Source organism: Monopterus albus, unplaced genomic scaffold, assembly GCF_001952655.1.
Source record: "Monopterus albus unplaced genomic scaffold, M_albus_1.0 scaffold116.1, whole genome shotgun sequence".
Lineage (NCBI taxonomy): Eukaryota > Metazoa > Chordata > Actinopteri > Synbranchiformes > Synbranchidae > Monopterus > Monopterus albus.
This window is the reverse complement of record NW_018127996.1, coordinates 151,271-176,215: the sequence shown is the minus strand read 5'-3', so window position 1 is coordinate 176,215 and position 24,945 is coordinate 151,271. Positions and strand designations below refer to the sequence as shown.

At 40.1% G+C, this 24,945-nt stretch overlaps 1 protein-coding gene across 26 annotated transcripts in view; it reads right to left on the bottom strand.

Moving 5' to 3' along the window:
• Positions 1–24,945, bottom strand: part of rims2a (regulating synaptic membrane exocytosis 2a) — a 78,954-nt gene that overhangs the window by 5,356 nt on the left and 48,653 nt on the right. For 22 of the 26 annotated variants that reach the window (XM_020611628.1, XM_020611632.1, XM_020611610.1 and 19 more), the window contains one exon: positions 16,537–16,781. The exons of 2 other annotated variants lie outside the window; for them this stretch is intronic. In XM_020611628.1, the coding sequence (XP_020467284.1) occupies positions 16,537–16,781 (245 nt within the window). Of the gene's footprint in view, positions 1–621; positions 2,431–16,536; positions 16,782–24,945 lie in introns of those variants that run through there. 2 more of the 26 variants (XM_020611613.1, XM_020611638.1) reach the window with 2 other exon arrangements.

The window sequence follows — 24,945 nt, the reverse complement described above, 5'->3', positions numbered from 1 at the left end:
CCTGGCAAGCCTCAAGCTGCCTAAAACTGGCAAACTGGCTCAACACCAAAAGGGTCAAGTCTCCACCCTTTCCAGACAGGAAAGACAATTGACAGAGTCTAGTGGAGCTGCTTGGCTGCCAACAGTGGAAGTGTGAGCATCTTGGGAGGCATAGACATAAACACATATGGCACAGTAGGCCTCATTACTACTGCTCATGAAATGTGAAGCAACAGTCAATGAACAACTTTGTATTTCTAAGCCAAATAAGCACTGCCATACACAAAATACTAAACAATGACTCATTCCACTTATGAAATACTTTGTTGCCATTCACAGAATCACATTTCAAAATGATCAAGGGGAAATGAGATGTTGCTGGTTAGACAAGCACGAGAAAAGTGTTTCAGCAAAAAGACTGGTTTCTGTACGCATCTATGATAACAGCACCACCGCTGTCTGCTCTGGAGATGCAGACAGAGCAGACACAACTAATGCAGCATATTATCACAGTGACATTCTAATTAAACTAATTACATCTTCCAGTCCTCCCCACAATCAATACCTCTGCATCTTCCCACTACTCCTAAATCCATCTCCTCCCTCACTGCTGCTGTGACATTTCCTCAGTTGTCATCTTACCTCCATCCTCCTCATCGAAGGAGTTCATGCAGGGGAAATAGACAGCCAGTGCCTCAAATGATGCAGACAGACTCAGCTTGCTCTGGGAGCACTGCATACGCATCCCAGGAGTTGGAGCAGCGGTATCATGTCCCTGCCTGCCCATAGTGACCGCCGGCCGTCCTTCTCAGTGCGGTAAATTGTAAGCACTCGATGACAGCTTTGTCGCCTTTAACTGATATTACTAGGTAAAGGTAAAAAATCAACTCAAATCTAATGTCAGATAAGCACCTAAGCCCAGTAGTTGCTGTGCTGTAGGAGATCAGGTCTGTGTTATTATCTAGTCTGTTCTTGGATGCTCTGCAGACTGCATCTTAAGGAGAGCTTTAGAAAAACGTTGCTTCAGCAGTCAAGCCTTGTGCTGTCTGGGTCTGATGTCCCTGCTGCACCTCTTTCCTCACAGGGGGGAGGGGAGAGAACCGCATCGTGCTCCACCAATCAGAGAGCCAGGCTGCTGAGGCGCACCGCGGCTGGCTCTGCATGTGAATGAGTTCTGCCTAGAGAGCTCTACCCACCCCCCAAGTTTGTTTCTCAGTCATTTTTATACCTCTTATCGTTTTTCTTCTCTTTTGCCTTACTCATGCCATTTTGTGTTTTTGTGCTAATCATCATTGTTTTCCTTTCCTCTTCGTCCTCTTTCCCACCATCCCTCCCTTTCCCCATCTTATTTACAGGGTCCAGTGAAAACAAGCTCTAATTGGGTCCACCAACAGCTGTGCTCCTCTATGAGCGAGCTTCACCTACATGGCAGTCAAAGTTCATGTGCCAAACTCTGCTTCGCTTTCTTTCTATCATTACCATGATATCACAGTAATGTGTTCGGACTGTTGCTGCTTACATACTCAACCTGAAACTTCATCTATCCCACTTCCACACCCATTGTTACACAGATATGGTGTGTCAGTTTCCCTTGAACAATCACAAAGCACTTTGTTTGAATTAGTGTCAAACTTACCTAAACATGAACCTTTTCCCCTCTGTTTCTACCATTTGTGGACACCTATGTCCAGCCTGTTATAAACAGTCCACAACAGAGACACAACACTGGAATTCATTACAAAAAGCTCTTCACTGGTGGTCTCTGAAATTGTTAGAAATCTGCTGCTGGCATGACATGTGACAGATAACACAGGAAATGTATGGCTTCTAACTTGAACACCTCTGACACCACTGCAGCTTGGTTAAAAATATCCAATGAAACAGTGCTGCTTTGACATGATGCCTGAGAACCAAATGTAGTGCTTTTGCTCTGAATATGTATCCAGCAGAGCAGGCACAGGAAGAGACAATTATGGTGCTTCTCTGCACAGTAATAAATATAACAAGCTCCCTGTAGTGTTAATGCTGAGGCAAAAGTTCCTTTAAGAGACACAGCAACCTACTTCCACAAAGGAGCCACTTAACGCATGGCATCCACTTGCAGGTTTCATCTAGGACACACGCACACAAAACAACGCTTCACATCTACAGCTAGGGGAAAACTGCACAAACAGTTACAGCACAACCAGCTGGCTCATTTTTTTGTGTGCCCTCTGAGAGTTGTTCCTTATGAACGAATACAATTTGCCAGCAGAGTTAAAGCTAATGCTAATGCTTCGGTGACATTAGGTTACAGAATGTGTGCATGACTCAAACAATGCCAATGTAAAGAAGTTCTATCTTTAGTTTTTAGCCATAATAGCAGTGTGTATCTCGGGTGGTCAGTCCACTACTTCCACAGTGGTGGAAAGTAACAAAGTACATTTGCTGTACTGTACTTAAGTACAATTTTGAGCTACAGTATCTGTACTTTACTTGAGTATTTTCATGGTACTTTGTACCTTGACTTCACCACATTTTAGAGGCAAATATTGTACTTTTTACTTCACTACATTCATTTTATAATTTAAGTTACTTTTCACAAACAGCTTTATACAAAAATTACAGTATAATCATAAGACTTTATTGATCTCCTATGGAAGATTTACAAGCTACCCAGCAGTAGTTCAAATTGTAAGTAAACAATTAAACATTAGCTCCACCTTTACAAGCTGCAACATTAAATGTGATGAACACCAATGCATCAACAATTATGATATCATATTCATTAATGTTAAATCTGTCATTTTGTTAATGAGTACTTTTACTTATAGCACTTTAAGAGCTAAGATACTTTGTATTTTTACTTAAGTAGCATTTTGAATGTGGGACCTTTATTTATAACAAAGAATTTTACTGCTACTTTTACTTAAGTAAGGGATCTGAGTACTTCTTCCACCACTGCTACTGTGGTTCACATTGAAATATACCTCATAAAGTTGCTAGCATCACTTTACATTTCTATTTATATACAAAAACTGTGGCAAATGTTTAATACTAACAACTAAAGCTCAATCACTATCCATTCTCTTTAACAGGCTATACCACATAATACTAGGTTTAAAAAAGGGGGAAACATTATTTGTCAGGTGGCTATGAGATAAAAAAAACTAAAGGAATATTTGTACCGTACACACCAACACACTGGGCTTGCCACACCCAAACTGACATATGGTGGCAACAGGAGATTCTGTTAGATACTGTTTTTAGTGCTTTGCTCTTCACTCATCTACAGTAAAAACTGAAAAATGGTGTCATCCCCTCTACAGCAGCAGGAGATCTGTGCTCCTTCAAGTACGAGATGATTCATGTTTTCAAGCAACAGGGTGGAGGATGTCCTGCTAACGTACACAGATACACATTAATTACAAACATTATTAGCAGTGACTTTAAAACTCTTAATCATCACCTCAACTCAATTATGCAGTAGTTTCTGATGGTGAGTTTTTTGTAATGTCTGCCACAAATAATAAAACTGTAAGGATTTATAGGATTATCAGTTTAACTGTAGGATTTTCACTGAGCTACTCAAGTAACAAAATTCTATCCATCCATTATCTGTACCACTTATCCTAAAGAGGGTCGTGGGGGGCTAAAGCCGATCCCAGTAACAAAATTGTTAAAACATAAATATGGCTGGAAATTGGTTGATGCTGTGAGGCAGGACACAGCCAGCCTACATAATGGAATTATCACAGTAGCTGATGAAAGTAATTGGCAAAGGGAAATTGGCTTTTTTCACATTCTTTGAAGGAAAAGGTGCTTCATAAAACTGCCTGGCCAAAATTGTAATCTGAAACGCATCAGCAAATGATAATCCTTCTCTTCGCTGTCTAAGTCACACTTAATGCGTCAATGCACACATGGCATGAGCAGATGGAACCTACTTTGACAAATGATTTGACATGTTACTTCTTTCAACTTTCACACCAGTGATACAGTTTATTCTTAACCACTCACCTACTGCACAGTGACACAGAGAAAGAAAGCAGCGTCTTACCATTTGTCACTGTCATACACACACTACACCTGACACACAGCAAGTGAAAGAAAGAAAAGGTTAATTAGAGGCATACAAAACAGTTCAATGTGGCATGTCAGTGTGTGTTCAAGGATGAGTTGTACCTCATATGAAAAGCCACAAGGAAACTACATTATATATGTAACATTATCAACCAAATAAAAGTCTGTTCATCAAAGATTAGAGTAATTCAAACAAGTTCGAGATTGAGCTTTGATAAAAGATAAAATCTAGGTCTCTTCATAAGTGCATGGCCATCGACTACTCTATTTAAATCTCTTTACAGAAAATGTGTCACTTTAATTACAAAGACCAGACCGCTTAAAACATGAGATTACTAATAAGACAAATGACGTGTTAAGAAAAGTTCCTATTGTTAGTCACTATCAGGTGGTCTTTTTCTTTCATTTTTAAGTGATGGCAGTGCATTTTCATTCAGGTCTTTGGGTCTTTAAGTTAGGTCTGTTAGGATTAAACAGGTTTGGTAATCCTAACTGTAGATGAATCTCCATTTAAGGCCATGTGGATACTCTCTGATTTCACAACAGTATGACCAGTACAGACTAACATTAAGGCACAGTGTGCAACATAGGCCAAAATATTACAAACCTATTTTTTAGAAGTGTGAATGACTTCAGAAAGCAGTAATGAGAAACTCGCCAATTCAACTATTACAAAAACAAAAGAGGGTCATTTCCCAGAAGTCATATGTAAGTATTGCCTGGCAGGTGGATCACAGGCAGAAGCCTCCGGAAATCTTTCTGATTGATGAGGCCAGGCCAAGCGTCAGACACCACCTCTGGCCCTCCACGCTGTAAACACAGCTTAATGGAGGGCTCTAACCCTGGTGCTGACACGCATGGATGTACACTTAAAAGCATTTAAAATGTGCTCAAAGGCAGGCAAACACACTTTTCTCTCAGTTTACATTCCCTGTTTCTTACCTTGATGCAAGCCAGTGCTGCAGTCTGGAAGTACAGTTTCCCCTCGTGTGTTGCTCAAATAGGATGAGCATTATAAAGCAAAACAGCTTTACTTGCAAAATAAGGTGTAACATGTGTTAGAGATTTATAGCCCATAACTGCCCTATAAACTAACACGTTAGCATGGAGTTACCCTCTTATACAGTAATCATTTGAATATTGGATATTTGTGTTCACTTGACAGATGTAGGCCCAATATTCTTTCTCCTCATAGCTTTGCTATGATCCCCACTAGCCAGTGACTGTAATACAACAACTAAAACCTAAAATATGTGGGTCTACATCCGGCTACATACTCCCATTTCTTTATGAGCTGCTAACTTTTACTGTTTCCTGTTGGAAACACAGTCCAGTCATTAGACTATTTTCTTACTGGGAGGGTGATGAGAGCATTGAATCTAACAAAATTGCAAAACTATAGCTTCATAGAGCTGCAGGACTGCTAGAAAAAAGACCTATTACAAACAACTGACATCACTCCAGCTGATTTTTCTGTCCCACAGTCACAACAAACTAGTGTGATATGCAAAAACGTCTCCTGCGTGTGAAAACTGTAACACAAACATGACACTGCAGCATGATTATTTCTCATACTAAAAGAGGAAATAAACACTGTTATAAGACCAGAAACATCATGCTCATGCCTCATGACTAAACTGACCATTGTATTTTTCTAGTGCATGTCTCACCAGGCTTCCTCTTAGCCTGACAGCTACAGAGCAGTGCAGTCAGCTTTTAAAAATAAAACTATTTGAAGAGGAAGGAAGGTCATTTTTAGTCCAATTCACACAGAAGATAAGAATGTACTGAAATGTGGGACTGTGTGTGTCCAAGCCTCAGACTCGGGCATAGGAGACATATGGCCAAGGAACATGAGCCACAGTGGAGGCGAAAAGCCACTAAGCAGCTGATGGAGTGTGATGGGTTTAAAGGATGCGTAAACAGATTTTAAGATGAGCTCACTGAGATGTTGACTGAAGATAGATAATACTCCACGTTAACGTGTCTTTTTATTATCAAACTCTCACTGAAGCGTTCAAATCAAGCGGAAAAATCATGTGTCATTTCATCCTGTGTGGTGCTAATTCCTGTTTGTTGAAATACATATGAACAATGGAAAGTATGGAGTATAATCAGTAAGTGAGTTTGCAGCAACATCAGCAAAGGCCAAAGATTTCTATCTTCACTCATAATGGCTCGCATGTCCACTTAATTTCCACAGCTAGTTAGTGCTTTCTGCACTATTTATTATGTTGTAGATTTAATATGAGATAGATAAAACTGCCATTTTGTCCCTCAGTCCTAATTCATTAACCCATAAGTGAAAATATGTTTTTACAAGCCCATGCAAATTTGTGTCATTTACAAAACTATTCAGACCCTTATTTCAGTACTTTGTAGAAGCCCCTTTGGCAGCAGTTCCAGCTTCTAGTCTCTACAAGCTTTGCACACCTGGGTTTGGGCAGTTTATCCAGTTCTTCCTGGTAAATCCTGTCCATCTCCATAAATCTGGATGGGAAGCATGTGTTCACTGCCATATTCAGGTGTCCACAGATGTTCCATGAGGTTTAGTCTGGGCTTTGGCTGGGTCACTAAGGGACAGTCAGATACTTGACCTGAAGTCACTCCAGTGTCTTGGTTGTGTGCCTCCAGTCATTGTGATGTTGACAGGTGAACCATCACCACAATCTTGGGTTCAAATACCGCTCTCTGTATTTGGCTGCATTCCTACTTCCATCAGTTCTGACCAGTTTCTCTGTCCCTGCTGCTGAGATGAAAAACTATAACAAACTTGATACACCTCAATATAGGTGCCACAGCAAAGGGTCTGAATACTTTTGTAAATGAAAGATTTTAGTTTTCGACTTTTCATAAATTTGCAAACATTTTTAAAAACATCTTCTCACTTTGTCATTATGAGCTGTTATGTATAGACTGAAGGACAATTGAAATCCACAGTATAACAAGTAGTGGGAAAAAAGTGATAAGATCCAAAGACTTTTTGAAGCCACTGCATGTCCAGTGTTAACATTAAAAGATTTTTATGCTTTACAATGGCTCAGTTGTGCTCCTGCATAATTACCACACCATCTTAAAAACAAGAGCATTAGTTAATTTTAAGGATAATGCAAAGTGCACTGTCTGTTTGCTAGGAGAGACACCATGTGCTGCTATGGATGTACACAAGAAATGATACACATCATAGTTTGTATATAAACAAAGTCAGCAGTGATTAGTACTGTACAAAAGAACAATTTCACATGAAGACTGAGCTTTAATGATTCTAATAACTCAAAATAAGTATTTAAATTTTATGGACAGTACCTAAAGAAGGCATAATTATAAAAATGAACACTCTTGTCAGTTCTGCCACTATGAAACCTGACAGGCAAATATTACGAACATATCAGGGACAAAAAGAAACAAAACAAACAAAAAAATATATACAGTGGGTACGGAAAGTATTCAGACCCCCTTCAATTTTCCACTCTTTGTTATATTGCAGCCATATGCTAAAATCATTTAAGTTCATTTTTTTCCTCATTAATGTACACACAGCACCCCATATTGACAGAAAAACACAGAATTTTTGACATTTTTGCAGATTTATTAAAAAAGAAAAACTGAAATATCACATGGTCATAAGTATTCAGACCCTTTGCTGTGACACTCATATATTTAACTTAGGTACTGTCCATTTCTTCTGATCATCCCTGAGATGGTTCTACACCTTCATTTGAGTCCAGCTGTGTTTGATTATACTGATTGGACGTGATTAGGAAAGCCACACACCTGTCTATATAAGACCCTACAGCTCACACTGCATGTCAGAGCAAATGAGAATCATGAGGTCAAAGGAACTGCCTGAAGAGCTCACAGACAGAATTGTGGCAAGGCACAGATCTGGCCAAGGTTACAAAAAAAATTTCTGCTGCACTTAAGGTTCCAAAGAGCACAGTGGCCTCCATAATCCTTAAATGGAAGACGTTTGGGACGACCAGAACCCTTCCTAGAGCTGGCCGTCCGGCCAAACTGAGCTATCGGGGGAGAAGAGCCTTGGTGAGAGAGGTACAGAAGAACCCAAAGATGACTGTAGCTGAGCTCCAGAGATGCAGTCGGGAGATGGGAGAAAGTTGTAGAAAGTCAACCATCACTGCAGCCCCCCACCAGTCGGGGCTTTAGGGCAGAGTGGCCCGACGGAAGCCTCAATGGCCCAGCCAGAGCCCTGGCTTAAACCCAATTTAGCATCTCTGGAGAGACCTGAAAATGTCAACCAATGTTTACCATCCAACCTGACAGAACTGGAGAGGATCTGCAAGGAGGAATGGCAGAGTATCCCCAAATGCAGGTGTGAAAAACTTGTTGCATCATTCCTAAAAAGACTCATGGCTGTATTAGCTCAACAGGGTGCTTCTACTAAATACTGAGCAAAGGGTCTGAATACTTATGACCATGTGATATTTCAGTTTTTCTTTTTTAATAAATCTGCAAAAATGTCAAACATTCTGTGTTTTTCTGTCAATATGGGGTGCTGTGTGTACATTAATGAGGAAAAAAATGAACTTAAATGATTTTAGCATATGGCTGCAATATAACAAAGAGTGAAAAATTTAAGGGGGTCTGAATACTTTCCGTACCCACTGTATATACAGTATATAGTGCTAATACATTCAATAGCTAGTACTTCATCTTCGTTTAAAGGCAAGATTTAAGATGCTAATTACTACACACCATAATAAAACACCATCCAAAATTGTGTTTAATCCTGACCTAAGATTTTTGGTTTCAGGTGCATAATATTAATAATGAGAATAATATGTATGGTGATGACAGAAGCAGAAACCCTGCCCTTGCTTTGCTAAGCCATTGTCTGCATTTACATGAAACAGTGAATATAGTAAACAATATGCTGTTACACTTTAGGCCTTTAAGTGTAGCACAGTAGACTTGGGCAGCATTGTGAGTTTGACTAACAAGGACATCATATGTTTTGCTTAGAATAAACATGGCAGTCTCCACACTCCACAATGAATGGAGCAGAACACAGAAACTTCTATGAAAAATGACGGAGGCTGCCCATGGTAGATAAAGAGTGACATCAGGTGGCTCAGACCATAATAAGAAAATGCCAAATCCCAGTTCTTAGTGTGGCAGTTAACTTCACACTATAACTGTGGGATAGAGAACTACAATTTTGGAAAACAGCAGTCAGCTACAGTGCAATAAGACAACAATAGCAACAGACTAACTTCAGTTCCACCGGCACCACTGTGATGGACATCAGACAACAGAAAAAATTAATGGTTACTGCAACTGCAAATGCAGGTAAAGTAATATTTTTGCAGCCATTCAGCTGGGTGTTCAAGTCAAAAGGTGAATCCTTATTCCTAATTCTCCCATGTTTCCCTTACATGCATTTTTACTTGCATCTTAGTCCTGCATATGTATGATGCAAGGAGAAACTGTGAGGAGAGAGGAAAGGAGGAAACACATTTTAAATGACATGAGACATCCTTTCCTCTGATCCTTCATGGGATGCGTCCAATCACAGTCTGATTTCTTATCAGTCTGTAACAGACTTCCATGATATATACAGTATACTCATGCATCCTTGGTTATAGCTCATCCAAGCAACCTCCTTGCTCCTCCATCCTTTCTCCTCCAAGCAGAAATAGGGGGCACATCTCAAGTCTCTTTTAAGATAATTTCTCAGTCCTCAGTTGACTCTGAGGTTTTTCCAGTCAACTTCCAGGATACTCCAAAGGTGAATCCCAGTTGCCCTAAATGCATCCACATTTCCCACTTGCATCCTTGCGTGTTAGTTAGACGTCACTCTAGACTTTCTCGTTGTCCTCATTTTGATAGGGTCATAAAAATTCCGTCACAATTTATTATTACTCGTCAATTAAATTTTCTTTTGCGTGTGGTTGTTTGTCTATGTGTTAGCCCTGCGATGGATTGGCGACCTGTCCAGGATGTACCCCGCCTTCGCCCGATTGCCGGACGGAATTGGCTCCGGCCCCACCCGTGACCCCGCTCAGGGATTAAGCGGTAGAAAATGAATGTTCTGCCATTGCGTGTTAACAAGCATATACTGTATGAACATTGAGATTTTACAGAATTAGACAATTTAAAATATGAACAACCCATTTACAAGAAGTTAGGCTAACTGAATTGAACTCAGCTGACCAGTTGTAGCCTGGTCTGCTGCAGAGGCCATTGTCACTAGGCTTCTCATGGCCGTTGTAATTTTGGTCTGAAAGCTGGATGCGTGCTCTGTTGACACACTGGAGACTGGATTTGCCAGCTCCACTTCAGCCAAAGGTTTGAAGTTGGGGAACATTTTTCTCAGGAAGTGATTAGATATTGCTCTGAACGTGGGTTTTCCCGATCTTGAAGCAGTCACTTCACTGAGAGGAATCCACTATGTGCGCTCCTTCTGCACCAGTGGCACAGCTGCACCCCTCTTTGATCCATAGTGGCCACACATGCACTCCGTGAGCCTCCACTTCAGATCGGTGAAGGATACACTGCGGTATCCTTGGTTATAGCTCCTCTAGCTAGCATCCTCTCTCCTCAGAGCAGAAATAAGAGCTTTGGGATGTCCTTCATCCTGGTGGATCAGAATGAGTTTTGCATCAAACAAGGATTGAGGACCAAGGAATGATTAAATAAGGGAATTGGGATTCACCTAATGTGTTTTATATCATCTCTGAGCACTGAGGAGCAAGGAGGCCACTGGAGGAACCATAACAATACATGATATACGAGACCATCCTTTGCAGAATTTATTTGTGAACTGACAACCCCTTCATCAGTAATCAGTTAGTGATTGGATGCTTCAGATGAAGGATCTGAGCAATGTACTTCTCATATTGTTGTTTCCTTGAGTAATCTCTCCTCATGTTTTCCTTGCATCTTACGTGGGCGGTACTAAGACACAAGGAAAAGATGCAATTGAGAAAAACGTCAGGGCTTATACTGTAAGAGACTTGGGATGGATCTAAGAGCTTTGGAACAACGTTCTTCATCATCGGAGTGGAACAATTTATGAGCTGAGTGAGGAACAATAAAATAAGTGAACTGGATTGGCCTAAAGTCTTAATCCTACTGCATGAAGAATTCAGATGAAACTATGTTAACAACCAGGCCAACACAGTCCCTGATACTGTATATCATAAGTCCACTGAACAACTTGTGGAAGTTATAGAAGAAAAGACTCACCAATAAACCTTGGGTTGTTACACCAAAATGCACTTGTGTCTCCACAGTGCAATTGTAACACCAAGAGAGTACAAAACCTTTGCATGTGGAAACTATTACCACAAGGCTTTTCTATTCTTCTGACTGTGCTCTTCACTCTGACCATCATGACTCATTCTGGGTATATTGCATTGGGCCCATTAATAAAGCTTGAAATTTATCAAAGAAGCGCTGCTCCTACTGTACAGCCACACATACATATTTAGGTCAGGGTAGAGACGGCTCAACTGAGAGCTCAGACTGACTGACAGTATGAGTCCTTGTGTGGATTGTTTTAATGGAGATAGAGAGAGAAAACTAGAAAAGCAATAGCAGTGGGGAAAACGGATAGAAAAAGACAATGTAAAGCTAGTGGGAGAAGTAAAGATGAGAAGAGAAGGTTCAATGACGAACAAAGATTAGACAAAAAGGACATACATATATATATATGCATCAGGACAATGCATGAAAGGAACATGGCAGCACAGGTACAACCAAGGCTGAGGGACACTAGCACCACACTGCTGTCTACAGATCCCTCTTATAACCTGAATATATATATATATATATACACTGGGGAGATACTGTGCAATATTAGCCTAATGCTAACCATGGCCTGTACTGTAGATCACATACTGTAGGAGGCAATAAGAGACTAAGTCAGGTTATAAGATGGATCTGTAGACAGCAGTGTGGTGCTAGTGTCCCTCAGCCTTGGTTGTACCTGTGCTGCCGTGTTCCTTTCATGCATCGTCCTGAGAACAGCAAGTCTGTTTGGGCCCCCTGAGAGATTAATTAATGGTTTTAGCTGGTGGAGGAGCTGCTGAGACAGGCACCCAGCTCCACACACAAGATAAATGACTTTGGCTGAAAGCTCAAAGTTCAGCTATTTTACCTCATACAAAACAGTCTGTCTGATGACTTTAGGGGTCCAAGCCTACATTAGTATCTGGTGTAGTTGAGAGAGCAGTTGGGGGTGGGGGCAGTCAATGCATTGTTATCTCTGCTGCATACATACAGTATTCTGGGTATAGTGAGTAAGCTGGTATACAGTGCATCTCTCTCTTTTTTACTGTGCGAAGATTTAACTCTTAGTGAACTTCTAATCTTAGTCTGAATATCTGCATAACATACTGAACGGATAAACAGTTACCTAGCACTTATCATCAATGGTCTTATACTTGTATAGCGCTTTTCTATGCATTACAGCACACACAAAGCACTTTCACACTATTTGGCCATTCACCCATTTGCACTCCCAAGTGCACACACATTCACACAGTGGTGACATCATCAGTAGCAACTGGGGGTTCAGTGTCTTCAATATGTGGACTGGACAAGCCGGGAATCAAACCGCTAAACTTCCGGTTAGGAGACGACCTGCTCTACCTCCTGAGCCACAGCCGCCCTCACAATTTTGATTTGATGTGACAGCTGGTGTACAGGTTAGTATTACAGGCAATACTAATGCATGAAGCAACACCTCCATTGAAAAAACACAAAAGCAAGTGACTGAAGATTTTAATACATCTCTCACAGATACATTTTAAAACTCAAAGTGTCACACGTGGTTCAAATAGTGAGTGTGTTTCAGGGTCAAGTCGGGAAAAGTAGGACATAAGAATTATAAAATATACAAAGGTGCACCAAGGGGAACAGGAAACTAGATGTGACTAACAGTGTATTATGTCACGTACACAGAGTCATCCCCACTGATCTGATCTTTTTCTTATTGCTGTATCACAGTGGGAAGTCTCACCTGGTTTTGCCTATTTGCCCTGTATTTCCTGCACTGTTTGCCTCCTCAACCATCAGAGGCTGGTGCTGAGCTGTAAAGCTTGCTCTTAATAATGTTTCTGGGACACCATTAATTCTCTTAGACTGACGCCATAATGGAGTAAAATCATAGACATGGATTAATGAGTAGAGCACTACTAGAATGCTGGTGTAAAAATGGTAGAAAAAAGGATTTCTTATTACTTTTCCATTCATAATGCAAACAAAGCAAAGAAAAACGTGACTGAAAGAGCTGCCTTCCTGTTACACTACTGGACAAAAGGAAAAGAGAATCAGCATTGTTGCTACAAAGAGATCTCTAATAGTCCTGAATTACTCACATAAAGGCACAGAGCAGAGTGGCCTGCACAGTGAAGAGCAACAACAAATCCTCCTCTGTACTACAATCCCAAACCATTAGTGATGCTGCAGACTGCATGTGTCCACAGACATATTTAGTGTCTGGTGATCTACCAGCCAACATCCTGAAGGTACGCCACAAGTATGACGACTGCACAGGCGGTAATGCTCATCAGTTCATAAACCATGTTGTAAGCAACTGATGCTTCGAAAGATAAAAAAATGTCTTTGCGACATTTTAGGTAGAATTTGACCTCTGTGTGTTTATAACAGATTGAAAAATAATAATTGTGTATGTATGTGTGTCTCAAATTCTGGAAGTAAACAATACAATGTTTATATAAAATGAAAACCACTAAGCCTCTGTAATTAGCATAAGATAACAACGCACCACAGCAGTTCACAGTTCACAAACTGAAATGATAATGTGAACAGCAGGTTTCCATCTACATACATTTTCTAACAGCCCACCCAGTGAGAGTATGTAGTACAGGTGATGTAGTAAATGCACTGCAAGTACAGGAAAACAAAACAAAAACTAAAACAAAAAAACCCTCATCTTTTATCATAAGCCTGTCAGAAGGGATATGACAAATTGCACAGATAAATGAATAACAACTGTTGTCAAAAATCTTGCAACATCTGAGTATTACTGTATGGTTTTAGCTGAGTCAGCTAAAACTAAATGGGGACTAAACTGGACTGTTACGGAGTGTGAACCATAGCATATCGAGGATCGGACCACTGCTGAGTGGTGGATGGTAAAAAACAGCAGAATAAATCAACTTGATGTGTCAACTTGCTCATGATGACCAGTGTAATGCCAATAAAACCCCCACATGAGCACATGTATGAGAATTATTTTTCTAATTCAAATTCAACCTTAGACCTGACTATGACACTTTTCTATTTGCTAAGCAACCACATTTTCAATCATTTCATTTCATCTTCTAAAAACCAATATCTACTGTAACTTATTAGTGGTTAAAATAATTTCTTGAACATATGGTTGCCGTCTTTATCACACGTGTGCTACTGTGCTCAGCCTCATGACAAACTGCTTCATCAAACCAGATCCTCATACTTGTGTACAATTAATCTTTTAAAGGAGGCTGCCATGAGTAGTGTCTACACAGTTGCAGAACTGCTGGTTAATGGAAAGCACTTGATTTTTCAGCGAATATAAATATGTTTATCGCTCTGCATAAAGGTTCAGCTAACTGCAGTGATTAAGCTTGCTTTGTACCTAAGTCCATAACAGGACCTGGTACTGGCAAACAATAGACAAGAGAGTGTAGACTTCACGGCACATGTCCGGCTACAGATGTGTGCATTCAGCAGGTACCAAACAGCCTTTGGTGAAAATGTAGTAGTGAACAGCAAAACAGCATCAGGACCTGTTTTTCAGATGGAGAATGGAGATTGCTTCTAAGATTAAGCACATCCATTCCATCTGACTAAACAGTGTTTGTCACAGGCAGAGTTGTGCTGTTTGGCTGATCTGCCCCAACCCCACCAGCACTTGGCAGTGCAAGCACACACAAACCTTTGAGCAGCCTCTTAAAATTGACAGTTCTTTGTATGCATGCGTAAAGCAGGAGTTGAGCCTCTGAGGACAGCGCACAGCAACAAAGTAGGGCAGAAGAGAGCTTGGCAGTGTGCTGCCCAAATACAGATCTCAAATCTTGAAAGGTGCATGTAAGCTCGCGCTGACAAACTGCATCTGATGCACTAAGACCTGAGTGAAATATTAATAGCTCTAGGAGATTCAGGCTGCTCCGTTTCTGTTCCGTGTGTGTGTGTGTTTGTGTAACTTTGTTAGTGTGATTGTGTAAAACTGTTCAAGATGTGTATAACCACCGCTAGTAGTGAACAGCACACAGAGATGACAAAGAGAACTGTTTTATAATGCACTTGATGACCAGGGAACAAGCTTTCTTTTATTCTGGCAGCCATGTATTAAATAAAGCCTTATTTAATTGCTGATTAACATATTAATGTGATTAATAATTAGCAGAACTATTAATCCATGCGCATCACTTACAGTAGCAGCCCATGTGCCAGTCACATCACGAGCCAGGGGGGCAGAGCGGTAACACGTGAGCAGCACTGCCTCGCTCCACACTCACTGATCTCACCTCACCGTACACCCCTGTCTCCATGTATCCCTCTGCCATGCTATCTAAACAGATCTGGACAGAAAGTGCTGATGTGTTGAAGTGATTATTAACCGGACAGATGAGATGAATAGGCACTGAATGCTTAGAGGTGCACTGGACAGCTGTGGCTGCAGAGGGGAAACAGACAAATCGACGGACCTTCACCTGAACAAAGCAAACACCAAGTTGTCAGCCAGAGACCTCACCGCACACCAGCTGCTATTGTAGGCTGTTTTTCACACTGTGTGCCACCAGAGAGAGCAGCTCAACCCCTCTCAAATGGCTATGAAGCACTTTGAAAAGAAAGTAGGATAGAAAAAAGACACTGAAGAGAGAAGAGAAGTAATAGCAGCATCTTTTCACTGCAGAAAAATACATGCATTTATGTGAAGGAAAATAGGTTTGAAAACACCAACACAATACAGCCCTTGTGTCTGTGCCTTGCCTGTGCACTCACATGCACTCAAAGAAACAAACAACTGTAGATGCCCACAGTCTGGGGTAGCATTTTACACCTCACAAATCACAAAATGTGACCTGCTACAAGCAGCTGAGGTCATTAGTGGCAGAGGTACAAAGTTGTGACAGCTGCAACCGTTTCAAGACAAATTAATACCACAAAACCACAATAAAACAGCATTGTGTATGGAAACCCAGCTGTAGCAGTGTGATAGAAAAGAAAACAAGGGGGAGGTTGATAGGGAAAAGTCGAGTCATTACCTAGAAGAAAGAGGGAAAGTGTGAGAAAAAGTTGTGCTACTGTCTTCACCTCCAGAAAATGATTCAGCTGAGTCCAGAGCCCTTCCTAGATAAAAAAAAAAAAGTGGGGAACTGGAAGAACTGGAGAGAGAGGAGATTAGGACATTCAGCAGAGGAAACAACAGAGGAACCCAGACACACATAACAAGAGGTGACAGGACAGATGCAGAGAAGAACACACATAGGTTAACACTGGATGTGCATCTGGGTGCCCTACCTGTTTGGCTGAGCTGGGAGGTGCTCCGGCTCTTGCGCGAAATGCTAACCATGGCCTGCATTTTGGCACCAATGCTGGAGCGCCTCTTCTTGTCGTCAGTGCCTACCGTGCCAACCGCCGTGTCCGACTGACTGCCATCCGTCTTCTCCATGTTACACATGTCGCCGCTGATGCTTGTGCTCTTGGTCATGTTTATCCCACCCGATGAGCCCATCTGCCTGTTTTTCATTTTGGATGCAAAGTCACTGTCAGCCACCACCATTGATGGGGATGGGGGGCAGAGAAGAGAGGACAGGGCACAGTAGAGTGGAGGCAGAGGATGTCGAAACAAAAATGATGGAAGAGGATACAGGAGGAAAGAGGAGAGGACAGGAGGGGGACAGAAGATGACAAGGTGTGAGGTGAAGTGGACAAAAGGACAGAGTTCAGGTACAGATGTTCATGACTTACAGTATAGCAGAGTTTAGGGTTTTAAGTGCATGTACTGTATATGCTAGATCCTGTGCATGCAAGATAAAACATTACATATTCTACTATATTTAGCTCCTTTAATTACTAAACAGCTTTGGGTTGTTTTTTATCATTTGACATGAGAAAATATACATATATATATATATAATTTGTAGGACTGTATATTTACAAAAACAACTGCACAAGCAAGTAAACACTTGAACCACATGACTCTACTACTAGAAACTTTAGAGGCCTGATAATGAGACTTGTTAATTGAAAAGAAACATCAACAACAAATGAATGCTGCAAGATTTTGATTAGTGTTTGTTTGTTTAATGGGTCTTCATATTTTTAATAGTATTATTGTAGCACCAGATGTTTTGTTACATGTCTATGGTGTGCACTCTGAGAGAGACTGGCTTTATGTTAGGGTCAATGTACAGAGGTATACGTGTGCATTTCCATTTTCTGAGCATTTTAAGGAATTCTTGTCTGCACTGGCTTAAAACTTGAGATTAAAACTTCATTCTTGAACTTGTGAATGCCAGATGGGAGATGGTGGAATATGACTGAAAGCTCCAGGACTGATGGCCCTACTACTTATGGACCTTGCTGACCACTTCAGTTTACATTGTCTTTCTCATCAAAACAAACTGCATATTCCTCTATGTCTTACATAAGTGTTGAGTGCCCTTCCTCCCTCATATAACCTATGCAAAGCAGATTTTTCATTTTAAAAATAAAAAATCAGCACTGTTTAAATCAATGGGTTCTGGTCCTTCATTTTGAAGGCTGTCTCAGAGCTCTTGTTTCTGCTCTGAGGAGCAAGGTTGAATAACTGAGGAGCCATGAGCGAGGACATATGAGACCATCCTTCACAGACAAGTTTTAATGACCTCACACACATACTCATTGGGATTAGTGATTGGATACTGCAGTTGTTCAAACTGATCTGATACTATATCACAACATCACAGCAGTTTTATACCAAACTACACATTATACAACTACATTCAAATATTTTTCTCCTTGAGATCTATAGTACTATTATTTCCACCACTGAATCTGCATCATGACTAGTGTTACAGCCCCAAAGAGAAGGAAAGTGTGATTTGTCTCAGAAATAAACACACTTGAACTGTCATTATTTCCATATGTGTTGCTAAAAATCTCTGTGCATTAGCTAAAAATATAGTTTGATGTGATATATTGACACTATTTACATTTGTCTAAAAGATTTAGGCCAGTAAATCATTTCTGCAAAACATTCTAAGCATAACATGGATGGTTGAATAATTAGCTTACAAACTGAATATCAATAAACGCAGCTGCAAAATATTTGTACATTAAAAAAGGAAAACACACTGTTGATACTGTGGATCCCTGAAGAAGCTGTAGACACTGTGGTTTGATTGATCTGTGCCCTAATCCAGCTGAAACACTGTCATCAGAAGCAGATGCTACTTCAGGCGACTGTTCGGAGGAAACGGCTTGTTTCTCTAAAAACATTTACACATTTCCTTTCTCCTGTCTCCAATGACAGAAAGACTAAGACACACGGAAAATACACAGGTGAAGAAACTTAGGATTCAGTTAATGGGACTGAGATGCATTCTCCATTTACTAGTTATCAGTCTTCTTCGCTGCCTTCAATGGCACTTTGCTGTGTTAATTCGGCCAATTATTGCCACTGTAGATTAGTGGAATAGTGTGTTTGGAATGTCTAGGTACGTGTGCGTGAATATGCTCACGCACAAGAGCAAGCAGAACAGGGACACATACTGTATATACTGTAAACATATTCACATATTCACAGTCTCCACAGAGACTTTAGTACCAACTGTTAAGCCAACATGGACACAAATTCCTTAAGGAACTTGATCTCCAACTCCATAATAGCTGAGGAAGACTGTGTGATATTTCTGAAAACTCCAGAATAGCTGCTAATGGACTGCTGTTTCAGTTAATTTTTTTTTTTTTTTAGATTTTCCACTTATCTGGACCACAGGCATCTTTAACATTGTACAAGGGTTTTGATACAAACCTATAAACCTCCCCACTTTTAAAAAAAAACTGAAATAACTAATATTAGCAGATAATTCTAATTAAAGACATGTCAGAGGTGCGTGCTCCTTGATATTTTGGACTTTTGCACTCTCTTTCACTTGCACTTGAAGTAACGTACGTGACCACACATTCAGCACATATTCAGTCAACTTTCAGTTATCGTTATTCCTCAGCTCTTCGGGAAAGAGGCCAGAGTCTAAATTAAGGTCTTATTTTAGCTTTGCCAGTAAAGTTATCTCTAAGAGACAAATGACTCTGTATCACAGGCTCTGCATTCTTAATGGGATGAGTTACATGTCGGGCCCACAGGCCACTGTTCATTAATTAAAGTGTCTGGTCTCCACCATGTAACTGCCTTATAAAGACAACTTATGGAGAGACATACTGACTGAAACGGCAGATCATCAGAACATCAGTTACTTCAATTAGGCCCCTTTGAATTTTGCTTGTTTATATTATCGACATTAGTGTTAAACTCCACTGTATTAGAATTACAAGAACAGCCAGTATGTAACAGAGAGTTTAAAGTGCGAGCAACAATATTACATTTCCTTGACGTAGAATGTGAGTGATGCTTTTAATTGAACTGCCTGTGCAGGTCCAGTCTGCTCCCTGTGTTTTCAAGCCTTATGGTGCCACAGAGAGAGCCCGGCTCATATTCCCCAGCAGTTTGATTATGCACAATTTTTCATTAGTGATTGAGACCTCAAGAACCAGTGCTCATGCCAGTCTTCTCTATGCTGACAGGAACAGTGTGTGTTTTCACATCCTGCCCTACACACTAAGCTCATGCTGCTTATTTTGGTTTGCGGCTGGTGGTGAACGAAGTCAGATGTTCTCTCATAGACACACCTCATACCTCAGCCTGCAGTATAAAGCTTTTTGTTTATACCAGTGGGTTCTGTTTTGGATCAGCCAGTACTTTAATACATAAATATTGAATTCTTATTGTGGGATTAGTGTCTTTGGTCAGTTAATGCAACCCAGAAGCTTTGAATCTCGACTCCTGACAACACCACAGGTTGATATAGTGCAGGTGACATTTTAAGATATGCTCTTTCACTTTTCATCACAGTGAGGCTGCATTTCATCTGCTCGACACAGGGTCATGTGCTGACTCTTTTGGTCAGTGACACTGAGACACTCTTGCACTTATCCACTGACGTTAAACTGGAGCACAGAGCCTCTTCAGACCATTTCAAATACAAGTCCATGTTCTACAAAATATTTTTAACTGTATATTTGATGCAATTTATTAATAGGGCGAATGTTCTCCTAGTCTAAGTGGACAGGGCTATGCCTACTGTAGGACAGGTCTTAATCCCTGCACAAGAAGCAGGCCATTCTGTCTAACACACTTTTCACTTAACTGACAAACATCCTGTTGATTGAAATGGATAAGCCACTGGTCCATCTGGACAAACTGTACAGTTTAAACTGATTAAATAGTCTGGCCAGATACTACCTTTATACATTTGGCTTTACTGCGAAGGTCTGTGTTTTTATCTATTCACCTGAAGCCCAAACTTCCTAGTGGTCTAAATGGACACATTCTATTGATTTTACTCATCATACAGCATTTCATCCAAACTGGATGAGGAGAAAACTATCTGCTGGTGTAACTGTCCACTTTCTTTGTCATATTTTGGCTTAATCAGATGAAAATATTAGCCTAATGTATTATTACCATTTATTAATGATCTTGCTGGGTCCATTTGTGGACACATTACAATAGCTTCAATATAGGAAGCTATACCGATTGAACTTTGACTTAGAATAAACATAACTGCATCTGTCTGCTGTTCCTCTACTACCTCCCCTTGTTGTTTACTCTCTGGACAGGTCTTGGCACTGAGGCCAGTCTCACTGTGTAAATAGGTCTGTCTGGAAAACTGGGACTCTCCAGGGATTTATGATTTTCAACCTCAGCCCAAAGAACACAATGTTCCTCGCACACCATGCGATTTCATCGAGGCCAGGATGTTCCTGTGCGAGGCAGAACAAAACCCAGGATTTTACTGTCTTGCGAAGGTTTTTGTGTTGATTTAAAAGCCAGGGTCAGGTCTACATGGGCTAATCTACATGCTGTAATAAAAAGCAGCAAATCACTACCCCTAGATAGAAAATTGAGTAATCTGTGATTTTAGTTTGGGGATTATCATAAGGCAAAAATGACTATTAAAAGTCTTCAGTAAACAGTACAATGTAAATTGGTTTTCAGTGAGTTGATCTTCATACCAAAACAAACACACAAGCAAAAACAAAAACATTCAGAAACACTGAAGGGCACTTTAAATGTGGTCACGTTTGAATACAATAAATATAGCTGTGAGCGACAAAATGTAAGCAACTTTTAACATGTGTTTTTATTTAACTTTCAAAGGGCCAGTTCATGCACTACTCAACCAGTAAGAACCATATAGGCTGTTCATCAATGCTGTATGAAAATGCAGAAGTCATGCGAAGTTCATCCTTCCCTACTGTGCTTATCCTTTTAACTTGTTTGCCTCTGACAGACAGGATCACTGCTTCTTTACTAGATGAGGCAGAAAAATGGGTTTCCATGGCAACTGTGCCCCTGGGCTGAGCATTAGCATGCGAACACACCTGTCAAAGTGACTAGAAAGTTTTTTCTCAGGGCCTGAAGTGATTAACTGAAATCTGAAGCTCCTGTTGAAACACTGTCATCATTAGCAGAGGTAACTCAGATGTTGGCCTCAAGTTCCATCCACTAGATGAGCTGTTGTTGGAGGGGGTGGATGGATTGGAGGTTTAAGTAAACATCCCTTCCCTCTTTTTAGTAATTATCAGCTCCTGTCCTTCAAAATATAAGTCTTTACAGACCCTCACATGAAGGAACTATTACCCAGGCAACAGTACTGGATAAAAGAAAGAAACATAAAGGAGATTTAAAAGTGCTGATGAAAAGCTTCTTACATCCCAGAGACCACTGGACACAACATCAGCTTAGAGCCACATGTGTGCATTTGCCCTTTTGTGCAGTGGAAGAGCTCACAGACTGAAGCACGATGGCTACAGTGATGCTTGTACACCAAGCCAATGTGAACACATCTGTATATTATGTAGCGGATATATATCTATTTATATTAAAAATCAGATTGTAGTTTCATCATTTTATTCATTTAGAGCTATTTCATTGAATATGTTCATGACTATTCACAAAAGTTTTGCACTACATGCACAGACCCTGAGGCTGTTTTTTTTAAACACCATTGTAAAACATAGCATTTTGTGGCAAACCGCCTATTTATTGTGTACTGTGTGCAGCTGAAGCACACAAATGAATATCCTTTTTTTTGTTATTTTCTCATGTGTTGTCCTAGAAATGCTGAATGCGCAATGAATCACGTGTGGTTCAAACCTAGATACATTAGCAATTTATACTGTAGCTGTCATGATGCAATTAGTGTTGATCACACAGAGTTGTCAGCATGTTAAAAGCAACCCAGGTCACTTTCAGTCAAGATGGTTAACATTCCTTGAAATTGAATACTGCAGGAGAATTCAAATGTACAGTATCTTTAGAATATATTTGCTCAAGCAGGTTTTTTAATGTTAATTATAGTTTACAGTGATTTTACTGAAAGTGAATTAACTGCTGGTTAACAGTGTAGGTATGAGGGTTGTGGTGTTACAGAGTGAAAAGGCTGAGGATTAGCTGGAGGAATGTGGGATGTTTGGTTTGACAGGTTGCCGGTGCAGAGTGACATTGTAGGGCTCAGACAGCATGCATAGAAAAAATACTGATGCAATATCACAGCACAAACAGAAAGCAACACAGATTGCAGCCTCAGAGCAAACCAGCAGACAACTGTGCACTGTCTCTGGGTTTCTTTAGCTTCTTGTAGCATTGTTCTATAATCTAAAAATGCACTGTGTACCTGTAAAGATTTCAGTGGCTCTACTCATGTTTCTACCATGTGCATCTGGCTTCACACACATTTGGGGTGCAGTTTCCTAATCTGAGTGTATACGCTGTTGCAGTGTTAATGACATGTCTTATCTTAAAGTGTTTTCTTTTAAGCCCGCTGAGACACTGAGCAGTATTAATGGTGGTAAGAAACAGGAACTGTGAAGGTGATTTGACGGTGAAGTGTATGCTAAGCTTATACCTTGCTGTGGGACTAAACGAAATAGCCCTTGAATTTGCTCTTGACATGCTTTTTATATCTGCCAGCCCAACTCGCTTCGCTATATACTCTCATGGCCAAAATTAAATATTGTCATGTAATGTATAGTCTTAATGTAACCCACCTGATGTTGTGGTTATTGAAAAAAACAAAAAGAAAACTGATACATAGAGGTAACTTTATTGTGAAGGGTTGTGTATTTTCCACTGTCATATGGGAAAAGAAATAAGTAGAAGATTGATAAGTAACAAAACCAATCAGGAACTGTCAGGGTCAGGTGAGATACGCCTCACAAGTTCCACCCTTGGGTAGAGTCAAGGGTGTGGCAGAACAGAAAAACGGAGTATGGACAGAGATTAAAAGAGCTACATCTTCTGGAGTTTTAATCTAATTCAAACTTTCTCGGAAGCATCTGGTCTCAAGCTTAACATTCAAAAATGCGAACTTCTCCCTATTAAGGACTGCAATCTAACTAATATCTCTGGAATACAAGTTAAAGACAGTGTTACATACTTAGGTGTTACTATATCCAAAAATCAAACTTTAAGATGTTCCCTCAACTTTGAGCCCATACTCAAGAATGTTAAGAAAAGATTTAATCAATGGCTTCAACGCGACCTCTCACTTTTAGGTAGAGCCTTACTCTCTAAAGCAGAAGGAATCTCTAGGTTAACATATGCAGCTCAATCCTTATACTTAAATCCGCAAATACTTAAATCAATTGATCAAACATTATTTAACTTTATATGGAAAAATCGCATACACTATGTTAAAAAATCTGTAATGATGAATACATATGGAAATGGTGGCCTTAACTTATTAGATTTTACCACCCTAAACAACACCTTTAAAATCAATTGGCTGAAATCTTATTTGAAATCTCCTTTATCTATCTGGTATATATTCCCTCACTGTGTTTTCTCTAAAATTGGTGGCTTAAAATTTACCTTGCTCTGTCAATACAATGTTAATAAAATCCCAGTAGTACTTTCCAATTTTCACAAACAAATGCTATTGTCATGGCCCCTAGCCTATAAACACAACTTTTCCCCACACAAATGTTACATCTGGAACAACCAATATATAACTCATAAGAGTAAATCTCTATTTCTTTATAATTGGTTTGAAAATAATATCCTGTTGGTGAAACAGCTTTTAAATGACCAGGGTGTTCCTTTGACATTTGAAGAACTGAAAAATCGATTTAACTTTAGTCCTACACTAAAGGAATACTCATTGACTATTGGAGCGATTCCCTCTGGACTGCTGATGCTCTTCAAGAACCTGGACAATGATACGGATGACTCCTCTTTTCTATTGGATCCAGCCGACACGTTCATAGGGAAAACATGTTTCACCACTATAAGAAAGAAGAACAATCGAGCTATTCGCGCTATTTTTCAACAGGATGTAGTGTCTATGCCATATATTATATCATACTGGAATACTTTGGTTCCGGACATTTGCTGGGATAAAGTATGGTTATTGCCTTTTAAATATATGATCAGTAATAAAATAAGAGAGGTCTCCTTTAAGTTAATTCACAGATTTTACCCATCTGCTCATTATCTTACAAGATTTAATAGGTCTATTAATACATCGTGTGTTTTCTGTAATGCCTCGGAAGAAACTACTGTTCATTTATTTTGGGATTGTCCATTTTGCTATGATTTATGGCAGAACATCTCTGTATTCATCACCTCCAAAATTCATTATTCCCTTGCTGTGAAATGGGAAC